Source organism: Mchenga conophoros, linkage group LG23, assembly GCF_057382185.1.
Source record: "Mchenga conophoros isolate Kocher_MC1m ecotype Shallow Benthic linkage group LG23, M_conophoros_male_GT1.1, whole genome shotgun sequence".
Taxonomy (NCBI): Eukaryota; Metazoa; Chordata; class Actinopteri; order Cichliformes; family Cichlidae; genus Mchenga; species Mchenga conophoros.
In genome coordinates, this window is record NC_140547.1 from 47,423,138 (window position 1) to 47,440,340 (window position 17,203).

General features: G+C 44.6%; 1 protein-coding gene and 1 pseudogene across 1 annotated transcript in view; one reads left to right on the forward strand and one right to left on the reverse strand.

Moving 5' to 3' along the window:
* The window catches only part of LOC146548168 (ribonuclease inhibitor-like), a 343,680-nt gene extending 327,768 nt beyond the window's left edge, over positions 1 to 15,912 (forward strand). The window contains exons 7-8 of the mRNA XM_085266265.1: positions 14,584 to 14,757; positions 15,433 to 15,912. Coding sequence (XP_085122391.1) covers positions 14,584 to 14,757; positions 15,433 to 15,451 — 193 coding nt within the window. The 3' untranslated portion in view covers positions 15,452 to 15,912. The remainder of the gene's footprint in view (positions 1 to 14,583; positions 14,758 to 15,432) is intronic.
* Positions 1,768 to 3,362, reverse strand: LOC146548182 (uncharacterized; annotated as a pseudogene).
* Positions 15,913 to 17,203: the final 1,291 nt, after the last annotated feature.

The window sequence follows — 17,203 nt, forward strand, 5'->3', positions numbered from 1 at the left end:
TCTCACTCACCTTTCCTTTGTCCTCGTCCTTCATCGGCCGTGCTGTGTCTTTGTTCCTGCGGTGTTGTTCCCACGATGCAGCGCTGATGTTCCCTCCTTGAATGCACAACAAGTACGGTGCTGGTCTTTCTCGGGTGCAGCAGAGACAGATTGAAGTCTTTCAGGCTTTAGTGCCGACTTCCCTGACAGAGGCTGGACTCCATGGTCTGCACAGGAGGCTTCTACACTGTGTGGAGGTGACTCCTGGACTTGAAGACAGGCTGCAGGTACATGTGTGATGAAGAGGAGCTACAGCAGTGTGATGGAGCTGCAGGTCTGAAGGAAGTCCTGCTGTCCTGTCCCACCCTCATCTTTGCTTCCTCTGTCTTCTCTGGACTTGTCCTCCTGTTTCAGAAACAGCACTGCTTCATGCCGAGGGTGGACGGGAGCGTTGGCTCTGATTCTTTTACCGTCCACCACAAGGAGACACTGATGCTGACCTCCTGATTCATCTGCATGTGTTCTGCTTCACACTGCTCACCTCCACCAAAGACTTCACAAACATCTTCTTTCTTTGAGTCCAGTTTGTCCCACAAACACTTCCAAATCTCCTCCTCTGAGATTCTGCAGCTTCTTGCAGTGTGACTCAGCTGACTTCTGACAGACCACAGACTGGCACAGCATCCACATGTGTCTCCTTTCAAACAGGCTCTTGATGTTTCCTCCCACATCATTCTGGCCTCTCAGTCTCCTTTGTTCTCCAGCTCTGTAGCTCCAGCTGGTGAAGCTTCAGTTTTCCATGTTGGTAACAGTAAACTACAGCCTCTGCTGTCAGCTGGGTAACTAAACAGAGCTGCAGCACGTCTCTGCGGTGGTGCTACATCCAGCCTGCAGACGGCCGTCTACATGTTGTAGTGGTTTACAGTCACCAGGGGGCGCTGTCCCAGCCATGCAGGCAGTGGGCTGCTCTGCTTGTGCTGTTGTTGGTGAAGCTGAAGTGAAAGCGATAGGTTTGTAGTTTGAACCTATCCACTGGAACGTTAAGGACAATCTGCTACGCAGCAAAAAGCAAGACACAAGGCACCAAAGTTCTCTGGTTTACTCATGCATGAGGGAGACCTGGCTGGAGCCAAGCGTCGTTCCACCACTTGACCACCATCAGACTCTCAGCCAGGCTCCCCATAGCACTCCTTTTATTGTGGTTACATGAATATGCATAGGGTCATTAACATATAGCATCTCACATAGGTATACATGTGAACAAAGAATACTGTGTGTGTGTGTGTGTGTGTGTGTGTGTGTGTGTGTGTGTGTGTGTGTGTGTGTGTGTGTGTGTGTGTGTGTGTGTGTGTGTGTGGTACTGCTGATCAAAGGGTCATATAACATCCTTGGTCAGGAAGAGGGTAGACCCCCCTTCACCCTAGATGGTTCACCCTAGATAACATGGTGAGGAAGTCCAGCAGTTCATCTAAACAAAAAGCACTTAGACTAGAACAGACGTAGCTACGTTAATCCTGCCATAAAACAATAAGAGAAGGTACGACCTCTCTCGTGCTCCCAGGATGTGGGTGTGCATTCCAGTGTGGAATACACACCAAGCCCCTGCAGCCTGCTAAAGATCACACATCCTATCACTACACAATTGATTATACACCTCTAAGAATATATGGTTAAATATTTCCTAATACAAATGACAATAATAAAATCTAAACCCATCATCACCACCCTGTATTGTCATTTTTTAAGGCTATATGGCATATATATATCTTCAGCTCTACACCACTTGTCAACATTTTCAGTGCAGGCTTCATTTCATACACACATATTAGCCTTAGCATCCATGTCACTCTGCTGCAACAGTATGAAATTGGTAAAGGTGTTAGCAATCATTTTATTCACCATCGATCTTACACATGGCAAGATGCAACCTGTAAACAAGCAAAGCAAAGCCAATAATGTAAGAATGGGAGTCAAAAACTTTAGAAACATATTCCACCATGGTCCAGATGTCAACCAGGCTATCCAGCCTTGTGACGTGTCTCCTCCTGATGTGTGGTCCGCCACATATTTCTGCAGAGCAGTTAAGTTCTGCAGTGCCTCATAGATGTCTCCTCCAGTCGTATATCCATCCGGAATAAACGTACAACATGTCTCTCCAATCAGCTTACACACTCCTCCTTGTGATGCTGTTATCAAGTCTAGGGTCAGCCTGTTCTGCAGTACCATCGTTCTGATAGCCTTTTGCTCCTCCGCTAAGGCTGTTCCCAGAGTCTTAGTGAGATTAATGTGTCGCAGTAAGGCATATCGGTTGATCTCCACATGATCCCGCACCTCTGCAACTCCGATGTTTGGGATCAAACTTTGGAAGAATTTAGCTCCTCCACTCCAAATGCGGAATTCTCGTGGCACTCCAGTGTCTACTGTCACTCCAAAAGAGTTAGGTGAGGCTATATTCACCTCACGCTTCCGTCGGTTGCTAGGGTGATGTTCAACTCTGTCCATGAAGAAGACATGATCCGATAACTTCACCACGGCACACAATCCTCCCCATCCCTCAGGGAGTGATAGATAGGCTTTATGTCCACACAAGAAATACCAATCAGCCAAAACTCTTGTTCCTTTACTGCTCGGCACCATCCTTGCACATCCTGTCCACTTCTGACTCTTTGCTTTTACTGGTATCCTGTAAGCCCGGTTGGACTTGCATTCAGTCCTCCTTAATGTCAAGTTCTCAGCTCACTTTGCACTGGTCAAGCATTTCATACACCTGCTCTCATTCTCTGGAGGGCAGTAGGTGTATATGTATCCACATAAACGAAGCGGCAGCTCCCCCACTGACAGTGATCCATTGTTCATCACACACAACGGCAGTTGAGCTGTATTCAGCTTGTTCAGCAATATTATGTCTGGCAGTGGGTCTGACACTTGAGGCCAGGCCAATAAGTCAGTTTGCTCAGAACAATTCACATCTATAAGTGGCGACTTACTCCAGGTGATGTTCAGAGGTGTACTATAGTTGGCCTGGGACCAGAGGACTCTGTTGCCAGGATGAGTTGCTAAGCCCAACAGACACCAACTCCTGTCCTCTGGTATGCTGTACGGCCACAGTCCAGATGTATATGCGGATAACGGCATATGAGCACACACATAGCAGTCCGTCCTATTGTTCAAGTGAGCAGTTGTATTCATAAACTGCCACCAAAAGTTTGTAGAATAGCCATGAGGGTATTGGGTGTGGTTTCCTTGGACATACAGGGTCTCCACAGCTGACCATGATGACATCAAAGCCATTACACCCAGCAGGGTAGACAACACTTTACCAGCCATTCTGATGAGTACCTGTGGCTCAGTTGGTTTCTTCACCGGATTGAGACGAAGGGCCCTAGAGGCTTTCCCCCCCTTTGTACCCGGTCTTCCTGCCACTTACTCCGAGCTGGCCTGGATGTGTGTCACCTTTTTGCAGTGGCTTTGGTGTATCCAGGTGGGTCGTTCTGCAATCTTCACAGCAGTTGGTGTTGTCAGCAGAGCCTGGTATGGTCCGTCCCACCGTGGCTTCGACCAGCACTTCCTCTTTATGACCTTTATCAGTACCCAGTCCCCTGGCTTCAGACGTTCTTCCTGTACAGAAACAGAATCATCTGGCAGATTATTTGCACTCATGACTTCTTTGCTTTTCAGCATTTTAATCATCCAGTCTGCTAGTGTGTTTTCTTCTTCTGCTTTATCATTATCATTACAAAACACTGGAACTCTAAATGGCCTGCCATATATTATTTCAAAAGGCGTTAGGCCATTATCAGTTGGCGTGATTCTCATATACATTTTCACTAGCTCAATGCAGTCTACCCATGTTCTGCCTGTTTCCTCCATTGTTTTCCTGAGTCTCAGCTTTACTGTGCCATTAGTCCTTTCAACCAGCCCTGCACTTTGTGGGTGATATGAGCAATGGTTTTTCAGCGTTATCCCCAGATGTTGTGACATTTTCTCAATTACTTCATTCACAAAATGAGGACCATTGTCACTGTAAATAGTCTGGGGGATCCCATGCTCTGGGATCACATTTTTGCATATCACTTTAGCCACTGAAATAGCATCTGCTTTCTTAGTGGGGACAACTTCTACCCACTTTGAGAACGGGCACACAATCACCAGGCAGTACCTGTAGGTGTTACAGTTAGACAACTCAATGAAATCCATATGGATTACTTCAAATGGGTAGCTGGGTCTGGGAAACTTTCCTCTCCTAGGTCTGAGGTTTCCCTGAGCATTATGTTTACAACATATTAAACATGCTTTACAAAAATGTTTTGAATAAGCATTGAATCCCAGTGTGAAAAACTGCCGTTCGACTGCTGCCACCATCCCAGCTGTCGAGACATGGCAGAGCCCGTGGCTCAAACTTGCAGCAGTCCTATATAGGTTCTTAGGCAATATAGGTTTATCACAAAGATAGTAGACATCACCTCGCAGGCTTGCTCCTTTAGTGAGCCACAGCTGCTTCTCAGCTGGAGGTGAGTGTGACTGCATGTCTGCTAACACATCATGTGTGATGGGCGTAGTTTGCTCCTGTGACGCCAGAACATGAACCCCATGTGTTCCAAGGGCCGCTTCCTTTGCAATTTTATCTGCAAAGGCGTTGCCTAGTACAATGGGGTCAGTGCCACGTGTGTGTGCTGCACATTTACAAACCGCAACTTTACTAGGCAGTAAGACTGCTTTCAACAGGGCCTGCAACAATGTCGCATGCTCCACAGGTTTACCTGTTGATGTTGTCATGCCTCGTCTTGACCACTGAGCGGCAAAGAAATGAAGTGTAGCATATGCATACTGACTGTCAGTATATATAGTCACTGCCTCCTGTCTCTTCTGCGCCTGTTCTAACCACAATTTAGCGGACGCCACTTGTAACTCTCTCTCCTGTTTCAATTTCCCTGTCGCACAAGCTGCTTTCACTGTCAACTGGTCTACTAACATTTGACATTGTCCTACAACCAATTTACCTTCAAAATCATATTTCTTGCGCCAATGTCCTAAATACTTTGCGCTACCGGGAGCGAATTTCACCATAAACTTCTCGTCACCCTCTGACACACTCTTGGTTGCTTGGGAACCCATAATAACAACAACAGCTGCCGACGTCACAGACCACGTGTTCTGCTCCGCACACACTCACACAACAACAACAACAACAAAAAATATCCTCACACACAAACAACAAAAATTAGGCCTATTGTCTCAACGCAGTCTCACACAGTGACTGCGTGCTTTGTCGCACACAGTGGCAAAGACTTACATAGCAGTGATCACGCGCTTTATCGCACACAGTGATAAAGACTTTCAACGCAACCTCACACAGTGGATGCGCGCTTTGCTGCACACAGCGGCAAAGAATAGTCGCACACAGTGACTACACGCTTTATCGCACACAGTGATAAAGACTTTACAACTCAGCCTCACACAGTGGCTTAGATTTTTCACATACCTATTTGGTGTTGCTTATTGCGAGTAGCATCAGTCCCGAATCCCGTCAATCGTCATCCATCGAGGAGAAAAAACAGACGGCTAATCCACCGGCTCGATGACGAATTCTCACGCCTCGGGACTTTGCTGCAGGACCTCTATAAGTCCTGGCTGACGTCAGTCTGTCGGCGTGTCTCTTTTCCCCTCGGTGAATGTCGACTCCAGGGATCCGGCTCTCGAAGGACCAATTAATGATAGGTTTGTAGTTTGAACCTATCCACTGGAACGTTAAGGACAATCTGCTACGCAGCAAAAAGCAAGACACAAGGCACCAAAGTTCTCTGGTTTACTCATGCATGAGGGAGACCTGGCTGGAGCCAAGCATCGTTCCACCACTTGACCACCATCAGACTCTCAGCCAGGCTCCCCATAGCACTCCTTTTATTGTGGTTACATGAATATGCATAGGGTCATTAACATATAGCATCTCACATAGGTATACATGTGAACAAAGAATACTGTGTGTGTGTGTGTGTGTGTGTGTGTGTGTGTGTGTGTGTGTGTGTGTGTGTGTGTGTGTGGTACTGCTGATCAAAGGGTCATATAACATCCTTGGTCAGGAAGAGGGTAGACCCCCCTTCACCCTAGATGGTTCACCCTAGATAACATGGTGAGGAAGTCCAGCAGTTCATCTAAACAAAAAGCACTTAGACTAGAACAGACGTAGCTACGTTAATCCTGCCATAAAACAATAAGAGAAGGTACGACCTCTCTCGTGCTCCCAGGATGTGGGTGTGCATTCTAGTGTGGAATACACACCAAGCCCCTGCAGCCTGCTAAAGATCACACATCCTATCACTACACAATTGATTATACACCTCTAAGAATATATGGTTAAATATTTCCTAATACAAATGACAATAATAAAATCTAAACCCATCAGAAAGCGAGAGTTAAAACCCTGAACAGTGTCCACTGAGCTTCTCATGCTATTCTCATGCTCAAAGAAGTTTAACAGGAAGGACGACTCGTCCATCAGGCGTCCAGCTGTCCGTGACCGTGTCCACAGCAGAGTGTGACCGAGGCTTCATGCTAACACGCACACATGAAGCTAATACCACCACGAGCAGCTGCTCAGTGGATTTGGAGGACAAATGTCTGCAGCTTCTCACAGGCAGTATGCAGAATGTGGATCTCCACAAAGACTGTGGAGAGCTCGTCCCACACTCTAAATCCAAACTTGTCTGCACAAAACTTCTCACACGTTCCCGTCACAAGTGTCTTCTAAGTGAAGCTACCAGGTTCAGGTCCAGCTTGTTTATCTGGAGCTGCAGGAGATGATCCATCCTCACAAAGCAACACAGCAGATATGCAAACACACAACACAACCAAAGGATTCTCTCTGCATGTCTGTGGCTGATGCTGCTGGAACGAAGCTGTTTGAAACCTTGTTGTTCTGCACTTTGGGACCAGAAGAGGAAACTGAAGCTCTGTGCAGAGGGTCCAATGGAAGCAGCCAAGCGCTGTAAGTGTCTGCTGTACAGGGATGCTGGTTCAGCTGTGGCTCAGTTTCACAGTGTGACTCAATAAAAGCAGCAGGAAATCAAAGCTTGATGCTTTCATCAGTGTGGAAATAAGAAAGTTTCCTGTGACAGACGCTGGAGCTCTTTCACTCTCAGCTTCACAGTTTCAGCTTCAAACTTCTTCCAACATGTTTCTAACACGGCCACATTCCACCTTAATGGAGCTGATATCTTGTGCATCAGCACATTTTCTAAAGGCAGCGATCACATCTTTAGTTTTGGATGTTTAACTGCAGATTGTTTATGTGTTTATAGCACATTAATTACAGCAGCAGCGTTGACCACAGTGCTGTACAAGAATCCAAAATAACGATTAAAATAACTCCTAATATTAATATCACACATCAAATATCAAATAACTCTCATGCTGTATTAAAAGCCAGTGAATACAAATGTGTTTTCAGAGCAGATTTACAGAGACTGACAGCAGGAGCTGGGGCTGTTCGATAGAACGATGTATATATGATGACCATATGAAAACGTCTATCGTTTCATATCACGCTCTTTGTTTCCTGCTTATGTGTTTGTGTTTTCCAGATAAAGCTTTCAAAATAAATCTGAAGATCCTGTTTAGAGTTTTCAAAATAAACACAATACATTACTGCGGTCGCTCGTTTATCGAGTTACGTTCTAAAAATAAGTCTCAGAATGAAGTAGCAGCTTTATGTTTTACAAGTATTATAGAAGTTTTAAGGCAGTTAAACCCTCACTGCACACTTTCTACACTTTTCTCAGACAGGCATGAACATTTTCACACTTTTCTCTCTTGTTTAAACAAAGTTCAAACCTTCATAGAAAAATAAGTTCATTATTAAAGAGTGAAAGCAAAGTGTTTCTGAAACGTGTCAAATCAGCCTTTGCTGGCATTAAATGAGCTTCTGTGTGAGGAGCACTCGTCCATGGCCTGGGCTCCTCGCTGTCAGGTAAAGTTTCATAAAGCTTTTGAGTTTTTATGCAGATAATGTTGGTGTCCAGCACGATGTTCTTTTTCCTGCGGTCACTGAGCCACAAAGCCAAAGCTGACTCCATCCTTACGATGTTCTTGTTGTGGACAGTTACAACCTTTTTGCCTCCTTGTTGAAACTATGATGGTCAGCATCTTCCTCTGCCTTTGGCTGCTACCACAGGTGCAAAACGTCTCGTCATCATTGTTGTTTGTTGGGGACAAAACGTACAAACATACAGTGCAGCACTGCAGAGTCACACTGCTGTAAATTTGAACACATTCTGTACTGTACAGGAGACACGGCACGAGATTGGCTGATGATGGTCTACAGCCAATCAGGACGCAGAACACAATGCGCTGTAAAAAACAAAAACATGCAAAATTGCACAAAAAAGATCAGCGAAACAGCGAGGCCGCCAAAGGTGAACTGTGTTACAGCGAGGGACCAGCGTATATGTGGTTGTTGGGACGATAAATGTCTTTGAGCTTGTGTCAGAAGACGAGCTGCAGCTTTCTGGACCAGCTGCAGTCTTGCCAGGCAGGTCCCACTAACTCCAACATATAAGGAGTTACAATAATCCAGCTGGGACGTCATGAAAACGTGGATCGCCCGTTCAAGGTTTTTAAAAGATATAAATGATCTCACCTTAGATAAAAGCCTCAGTTTGAAGAAAGACCGCTGTACAACTGAGCTCAGCTGTTTTTCAAATTGCCGTCAAATATAAGCCCCAAATGTAATAATGCGATTTAATAAAAGAGCTGAACCAGTCTAATAGAGCGCCCTTGATGCCGCCATGCTCCAATGGTGAGGTCAAGATGCTGTGGTCAAGGCAGCGGTCAGATCCAAAAGCACAGCGGAGTATCCTGATCAGTGGCTGATAAAAGATCATTAAGAACTTTTCAAAGTGCAGTTTCAGTGCTGTGAAGAGCTTTAAAACTAGACTGAAACCTTTACAACAGATTGCAGCTGAACAAATATAATCTTTTACAAAATCTTCGGCAGGAAGGGAAGCTTTGAAATAGGCCTGAAGTTTGAGCGGACAGAGGATCCAGATCAGGTTTTTTAGTACAGGCTGTACAACAGCATGTTTAAAACAGGCTGTACAACACCTGAACTAAGACTGCTGTTAAAAATCGCTAAGATGTCGGAACCAACAACCTTTAAAATCTTTTTAAACACGTGTTGGAACAACTTCATTTGGACAAGATGATGTCTTTATAGCATCACATCGTTCCTCCACCTGATCAAACCACACAGGCTCAAACTGATCAAAAACAGCTGAGCAGGTGAATATTTTAGCCCCGGTGCGATCTCGGGCGAGAGTATCGATTATGGCCAAAGGGCAGCGTCCAGCTCTACGGCCGCTGAAGAGCAGACTCAACAGACGCGCGTGATGTGGATCCTACTGCTCTAAAACTGGAGCTTCTTCAATCCATTAAAGAGGACATTAGTACGCTGTTAAAAGAAGAAGTCAGAAATGCATTGAAAGAAGATTTTGACAATATAAGGGCTGACGTGCAAGGACTGAGAAATGAGATCACTAACAGCATGGCGGCGACGTGCGGCGAAGTTGATGGAGTAAAGGTTACAGTGAAAGAAGCTGAGGATGGGCTGTCAATGTGGAGCGATGAGGTGACCACCCTGCAGTCTACAGTAGAGAGTATGAAGGAGGAGCTGTCTGACCTGAAGGATAAATGTGATGAAGGCAGGAAGCGGAGAGCTAACATCCACATCATAGGGATCCCAGAGGGCCTGGACTCGAGCTCCTCCACGGCCGTATCCGTGCTACTACGTGAAGTGCTGGGTATGGATAAAGACGTTATTGTCGACCGCTCACACAGGAGCCCTATCCTGAGAAAGCCAGCTGGTAACCCGCACGCCGTCATAGCCGAGCGTCACTACTACCAGGATTGTGTGGCTACGCCGTGCCAGGGCCCAAGCCCCGCTTGAGTTTAACGGACAACCTATTGCAATATTACGACTGGGCGATATGACCCAAAGTTCATATCTCGATATTCTTTAGCTGGATGGCGATATACGATATATATCTCGATATTTTTAAAGCCAGAAAGTTCGAACAAAAAGAGAGTTCTTAGTCAAAGCTGTGTCCCAAATCTCACACAGGCACATTTATTAACATACAGCGTAGATGTACATGAAACAATTACTCAGGAATAAATGATCAGCATTTATTAAATAATAATGCTCCATAAATAAAAGAAAACAATGTTGTTTTTGTGCATAACAAAAAGCTCACAATCGTGCAGTCAAAATGTAAACAGACGCTGAGCATAATAACAAGCAGCTGCTCTGTTCCCAGGTTCTACTGCGTGACTGACAGCCTGGAGTTTGAAACCCTCTTTGTAACCGTGTCTCTTACAGGTGCCATTTATGGTCCTTATACACACTCAATACAGTAATATTACGTTGAAGCAGAGTACGTATCACTCCGCGAGGCTCCTCGTAGCTGTAATGCTCCAACAATCCATCAAGCGGTGCGGCCTCGTAGCTGAGCAAAGTCGTACCAAAACATCTTTTGAAAGGTTTCTGAGCGCCGTGTAGCACATAAAATCGGTTCGAGGTCAGTAAGCACAACCAGAATTCATCCATAAGCCGCACTGTCGATTTATGAGAAAATTACAGGATTTTAAGTGCAGAAAACATAGTTTATGGTTTTCCTTTGATCTTAGCAAATATCTACGCCTCTAATTGGGACGATCACAGATTTTTCACTAATGTCTTTGCGCGGCTCCCCAATATGTCATCACACAATATCATCTTTGAGGGAGACCTAAACTGCTCATTATCTGCTATGGACCACAGTTCACACAAAAGTACACTTAGTCCAAACTCAGCATGCGTCATTCAGAGCTTTCTTGATAATTATGGGCTGGCTGATGTATGGAGATTTCATAATCCTGCTTCACATCAATACTCTTTTTTTTTCTAATGTCCATAAAACATATATTTGTATAGAAAAACGTCTCCCTTTAGTTACAGAATGTGATTATAAGACTCTGGTGATTTCTCCTCTTGTTTTTTCAATGTGTATTCCTGATGCCTGCTCCAACTATCAGCCATGGAGATTCAACTCAGTGTTGTTAGCAGATGAAGAGTTTGTCAGTTACAAAAGGTCTCAAAGAGATTTTTTTTCTATTAATCAGACCCCAGAGATGTCATCATCAGTCATTTGGGAATCTCTAAAAGCATCTGAGAGGCCAAATAATTTCATTTTGTGCCAAACAAAGTGCAACACTGAAAGAACATCATCCATAAATATTGAGTAAGAACTGGACTCTCATACAGCGAGACTCAAATGCCTTTAAACATCAGCTTATCCTGCTGATCCAAGTCCAACACTGAGTTTGTAAAAACATGTTTGTCAATCATTTTGTTTGGTTTCTGAGGAAAATGATTCAATAACTTGCTGCTAATACACAACATTTCATCATATTTCCTCATAACCCTCTTTTGTCTGACCATTTGATCCCATTTGAATTTGCAATAAAGGATCCACAGAGTTTGGTGACAATAATGACAGTAGATGTTTGTGTGAAAGTGCTGGAAGCAAATGAGTGTGTGATGTTCTTTTAGTGTTGCACTTTGTAGACGCTCCCTGAGCACTGGTCTCACAGCCAGCTGCACATAGAGACCAGTGTTGTTAGTCCAGGTCAGAAGATGACTTGTTGGAATGAAAATGAGCTTGTAGTTTGTCTGCTTTAATAATGTGACTGGAAAAAGGTGTTGGACTTCAAATATGTCCATTTCTGTCACACTTCACCTTTAAAAGTGAAGCCATGTGGTTCCTGGAAGGAAAAACACGACTTTTTCAAGTCTTTGTCCTGTTTTTATGAGAAATGTACGACTTTAATGTGAAACATTCAGAGTTTTTTCTCTTGTTGTGTTTGTTTGAAGCTGCTTCCTGTTGGCTTCAGCTGTTTGGAGTTTCCATTTTCTAAACTTCTACATTCTGAACCTTCTTCAGCTCTGAACAGATGATGAAACACTGAATGATTTCAAGCACTTTGTCTAATAAACTTACATCTTTCATTCTTTATACAGATTGGACAGCTGTGGTTTGTCAGAGATCAGCTGTGATTATCTGGCAGCAGCACTGAAGTCCAACCCCTCCCATCTGAGACAGCTGAACCTGTTCAACAACAGCAACCTGCAGGATCCAGGAGTGAAGCATCTGTGTGGTTTCCTGGAGAGTCCAGGATGTAAACTTGAAACTCTGGGGTCAGTCAGCATGTTTTAGTTGTGCTGAGATGAATATGATGTGAAAGTTGTGCTGACACTAAACTGCAGACATCAGGCTGATATTATACTGATCCACACTGAGGATCTTCATGGTAAAGTCTGTTTTCTTCTTCTCTGGTTTAGTCCATTGACTGCAGCAGAACAATGTTCACATTTCAAACCTTCAAAGAAGAAGAAAAATCCTCCACTGGAAAATTCACTGTGAAACTCTCAAACTCTTCATTGCACCTTAAAGTCTGTGTGACACTGAAATCCAAAGCAAAATGTGTGTTTGCTTTACAGACAGCAGTCCAACACAAACATACACACATCATCCAAAACACAGTCCAACATCCAAATCTCCTCCACTGCCAGCATGAATGATGGGAAAGAGAAGGAGGAACACTCTGACATTCAGGGTTAGAATGAGTTTCATCAAGCAGACTGTGAAGATCAAAGCTGCATTAGAAAGCTTACATGAATGAATGAGTGGACAGAAGTGGACAGAGATCATCTGAAGCACTTCAAAGGCTTTAAATCAGCACATTTCTCTTTATTCTTTATCAACTCTGTTAGTTTCTCTCAGTTTTCTGTGGAATGAAGCTAACAGCAGGCTAATAAGATGCTGACCAATAGGTTTCTATTAAAGGTTGTAATTTGTATATGAAAAAGTGCTTTGGCTCAGCAGGGATCAGCTTACAGGTAGAATACAGCTGCTGGATGGGATTAGCATGTCATAGCTATCTACCAAACTGCTAACTGGGGGACTTCAGGCCATCTATGGATCATTTTTGCTAACTGTTTATTCAGCTTAGGCTCACAGGGCTGCAGCCTGTGCCCTAGCTGTCATAGGGCAAGAGGCGTGGTCCACCTGCACAGGTGAGCAGTCCATCACAGGGCCAACAGAGAGCGACAGAGAAGCACTCCCTCACATCCACACCTACAGCCAATGTAGAAGCACCAATGAACCTAAGCAGCATTTCATTGGACTGTGGGAGAACATCCAACCTCCACAGAAAGGCCCAGCTGACCAACAAGCTTCAACCTACAACCTTCTTGCTCTAAGGCACTAGTGCTAACCACTTTTGCCCATTTCAGCCCAAATCCTGCATCTTCCTGTTTCTGACTCCAGGCCAGCTCCACTAACACTTTCTCATCAGACACTGCCACCTAGTGGAGGAAGTCTTAGTTCCATTTGAAGCTTCAGATTACAGTTAGTTCCTTTACAAAGAGGTGGAGGTGGTGGGGCCACAGCACCATCATCACTGAGTGCCATAGGACACTTAACCTTTGTTTCCATATGCTGGGAACTTCCTGTTGTTCCAAGGAGGACTGGAAAATGTGTGAAAATCTCCCAGTCAGTTCCTCACAGCACACTTCAATCATTTCCCTCCCACAGCATCAGGACCAGGGCTTTTTCTCTCTTTGGTCCCACTAAGAGATTTCCACACAAACACCTCATCAGTGGGACTCTCAGAGCTACCAGCCCTTTGCTACAATCACAAAGCTCTTCATTGAAATCAATGATATCAAAGCTGGAATCAAATGAGTCCAAGTCTTCTGCTGATTCAGCATCACATTCATCTTTGCTCCTTGTTCTGCATCCCCACCATGGACTTCATTCCTTTCCAAGCCAGCCTTGAGTGTCCTTTATTCAGCTCATCCTCTGCTTTACTTTTACACCTGATTTTAGCTGCTTTATCTCTCTTTCAACAGGTTTCTGTGCCTCAATCTTTTTCTTCTCTCCCTCATAACAAGACAGCTTCTTCTGCCTGAGAACATGTTGGAGTGATTTACTAATCCATGGCTGCTTATTGGGGAAAATACTTCCTGTTTCCAAAGTAATCCCCATTTTTCCCAGAAAGAAATGTCAGTAGAAATCGATGATCTAAGTGAGAACATGAGCCTTTAAAAAGTCCCAGTGGGTGCAGTCAAAGCAGTCCCTCAGTCCCAGTATCGAGTCTTTGGTCCAGACTGGAACAACTGTGTGCCCAGTTTGAGCTCTCTTCAGTGCTGTGACCTGACAGACCCAGAGGGGCCATCACATCACATTTAGAAGCTCCCCTGATGGAGCCACAACACATGTCCAATACTTAGTCTGTCTTGTTGGACCAACTGGAAGAAATGATTCAAGGACTTAGTCACAGAACAGAGATTCAAATCTCCAAAATCCAACTGGCTGCATCAGGACATATAGTCTGAAACTCTGCACAGTTTCCTGTTTGAAGCTGCTTCCTGTTGGCTTCAGCTGTTTGGAGTTTCCATTTTCTAAACTTCTACATTCTGAACCTTCTTCAGCTCTGAACAGATGATGAAACACTGAATGATTTCAAGCACTTTGTCTAATAAACTTACATCTTTCATTCTTTATACAGATTGTGGAAGTGTGGTTTGTCAAAGATCAGCTGTGATTATCTGGCAGCAGCACTGAAGTCCAACCCCTCCCATCTGAGAGAGCTGTACCTGTACTACAACAACCTGAAGGATCCAGATGTGAAGCAGCTGTCTGATCTTCAGCAGAGTCCAGACTACAGACTGGAGACTCTGTGGTCAGTAGAGTAATGGAGTGAGTGGGTGGTGCTGTCAGCAGTATTGTACTAAACACAGTCAGTATGAAACAAAGATCCAGTGTTTCCTGTAAAGCTGCAGCTTCTCAGTGAAGCTGTGAGAGGAGAACGGTGACAGGCTTCAGGATTGGACACAAACACTTCCTGTTTCTCACCTTTATGGTCACCATAGTAACGGCTGACACGCTCTGATCAAACACTGTCAACAGCCAATCAGCTCTCTGAACAAAGCAGCACGCAGACCAATGACTGCATTGATTTCCAAGTTTAAAGCAGTGAAGAACACAGTCTGTAGGTGAGGAAGAATTTAGTGAGAGCAGATGTTTGGATGGAATTCCTCCAGTTAACAGCTGGAACCGTCCATCTGGATTGTTGGGCTTGTTGTTGGGGTTCCTACAGAGCTCAGAGTGGACACACCAAGGTTCTTCTAATGAATGAAAGTCCAAACTCAAACTAGGAGGGAAAAACATTTTCAGCAACTTCAATAAAAATCCAAAGATTAGAAAAAGTGAAGCAACAATGAGTCCTAGTACAGTCCCAGCACTGACGTCCCTGCTGCTCTTTATACTGGATGTGCTGCATCACTGACTGACAGCTGATGAAGAGTCTCTGGAAACACTCGTTTATCTCCTCTGCTCTTCCTCCTTCTCTCTGCAGGTGGCAACCATGGCATTAAACAGGACGGTGTGTGTGCTGAGAGAGGAGCAGCTGTGTCCTGATGATCCAGAGAGGTTGAAGCAGCAGCAGCTTGTGTGTAGAGATGCTCTGACTGGGCCATGTTACTGGGAGGTGGAGAGGAGAGCTTCATCCAGCAGTGACTGACAGAGGAATGAAGTGCAGATGACTGTCAGTGCTGCAGAGTGAACTGCTCTGAGAACAGCTCCACTGTCAGACACAATGTAGAGTCCAGCATCAGCCCTGTGTGTCCCTCTGGATCTGACAGAGGATCATCAGTGTATCTGGACTGCTCTGCTGCTGCTCTGTCCTTCTACAGTCTCTGCACAGTCTCTGTCTCACTCTGGAAAGATTTTACAACTTGTTGTAATTACAGAACGTTAATATAATATTCCAACATGTGATCTTCTCTTTATTTCTGAATCTTTACCAAATAAAGAAAAACCAAACTAACAAACAGAAGCTGTCGTGTCCTTTTTCACCACATCTGTGAATCTTTTCTGTGTTTTTCCTCTTTTCCTCCTTCCTGCAGCTCCATCTTCATCATTCTGTGTCCAGTATATGTGAACACGTCCAAAGCATCTGAGCCTCATGTTACCCGTTTGTGTGAGTTACGCCTGTCGTTGTGTTGTGGTGTATAAATAAGGGGCAGGAGACAGCGCTGGATCTCTGAGTTCTTTACTCTCAATTTCTGCAACATCTGCAATATCTAGAAATGCAAACCTGTGAGCTGTGTGTGTTGTGCGTCTGCTCGGCCACCTCTCCTCCGGCCATGCTGGAAGCAGCTGTGCGTTTGACAGTTTTATCGACTCGACAATAATCGAACAAATTAAATGTTCAAAAATATCAACTTAAGCACTTCAAAGTCAACAAAAAGCTTAAAACAATGAAATAATATTTCACTGACAAAACAACAGCTCATAAGAACAATACACAAAATAATACAGAAACAAACAAATAAAAGTTATTAACCAGGATCCATGTTTTTGTCACAAACACTGAATCAGCTGATTCACTCTTTATGTTTCTGAGTTTGTTTTGTGATTATAGTTCTGGTTTCTGTTTCTGTGTCTTCACTGTGTCCCACGTCTCCTTACTTTGGACTGTCTGTCCTGTCACTGAAGGTGTCTGCCCGACAAGGACGTGGTGCTGAATGCATCCAGACCCCTGCTGACTGTCTTTGCAGCTTCGGTCAAAGGTACAGTGTCCACTGTGACCCTGAGAGCAGGACACAGCCAGAGGTGAGTCAGCAGTTACAAACTAAATGCTGCTGACATGAATCAAACTGCTGGATAACCCACTGCTCATGAAAATGGCACCTTTCTGTTGCTTTTTGAGATTACTGAGAATATTTGAATTGTGACTCAGATGGCAGATCCAGGCTCTCAGCCTCCAGCTGAAACTTCCAGTCCTCCCCCAGCCAGAAGCTCTGATGCTGGGCTGAGAGACTTTGATCCTTCCCTGGATCCAGAAATCCAGGAGGGAGAAGGAGAACAGGACCTCCTTCCTGATCTGGAGAGGCCTGAGGGAAAGAAAGATGGAGCAGACAGAGCTTTGAACAAATCCAAACCTCCTGAGCTTCACCTCCACAAAGGTGCAGACACTGATGCACAGATTCACATGTGACACCTGCAGCGTCCAGCTTGTGCCGCTGACATTATCTCCACTCTGATACAAGCCTCATTCACTCGCTCACACACGTTCATACAATCACCTTTTCCTCACAGTCACACACATGAATGTAATGAGGGGA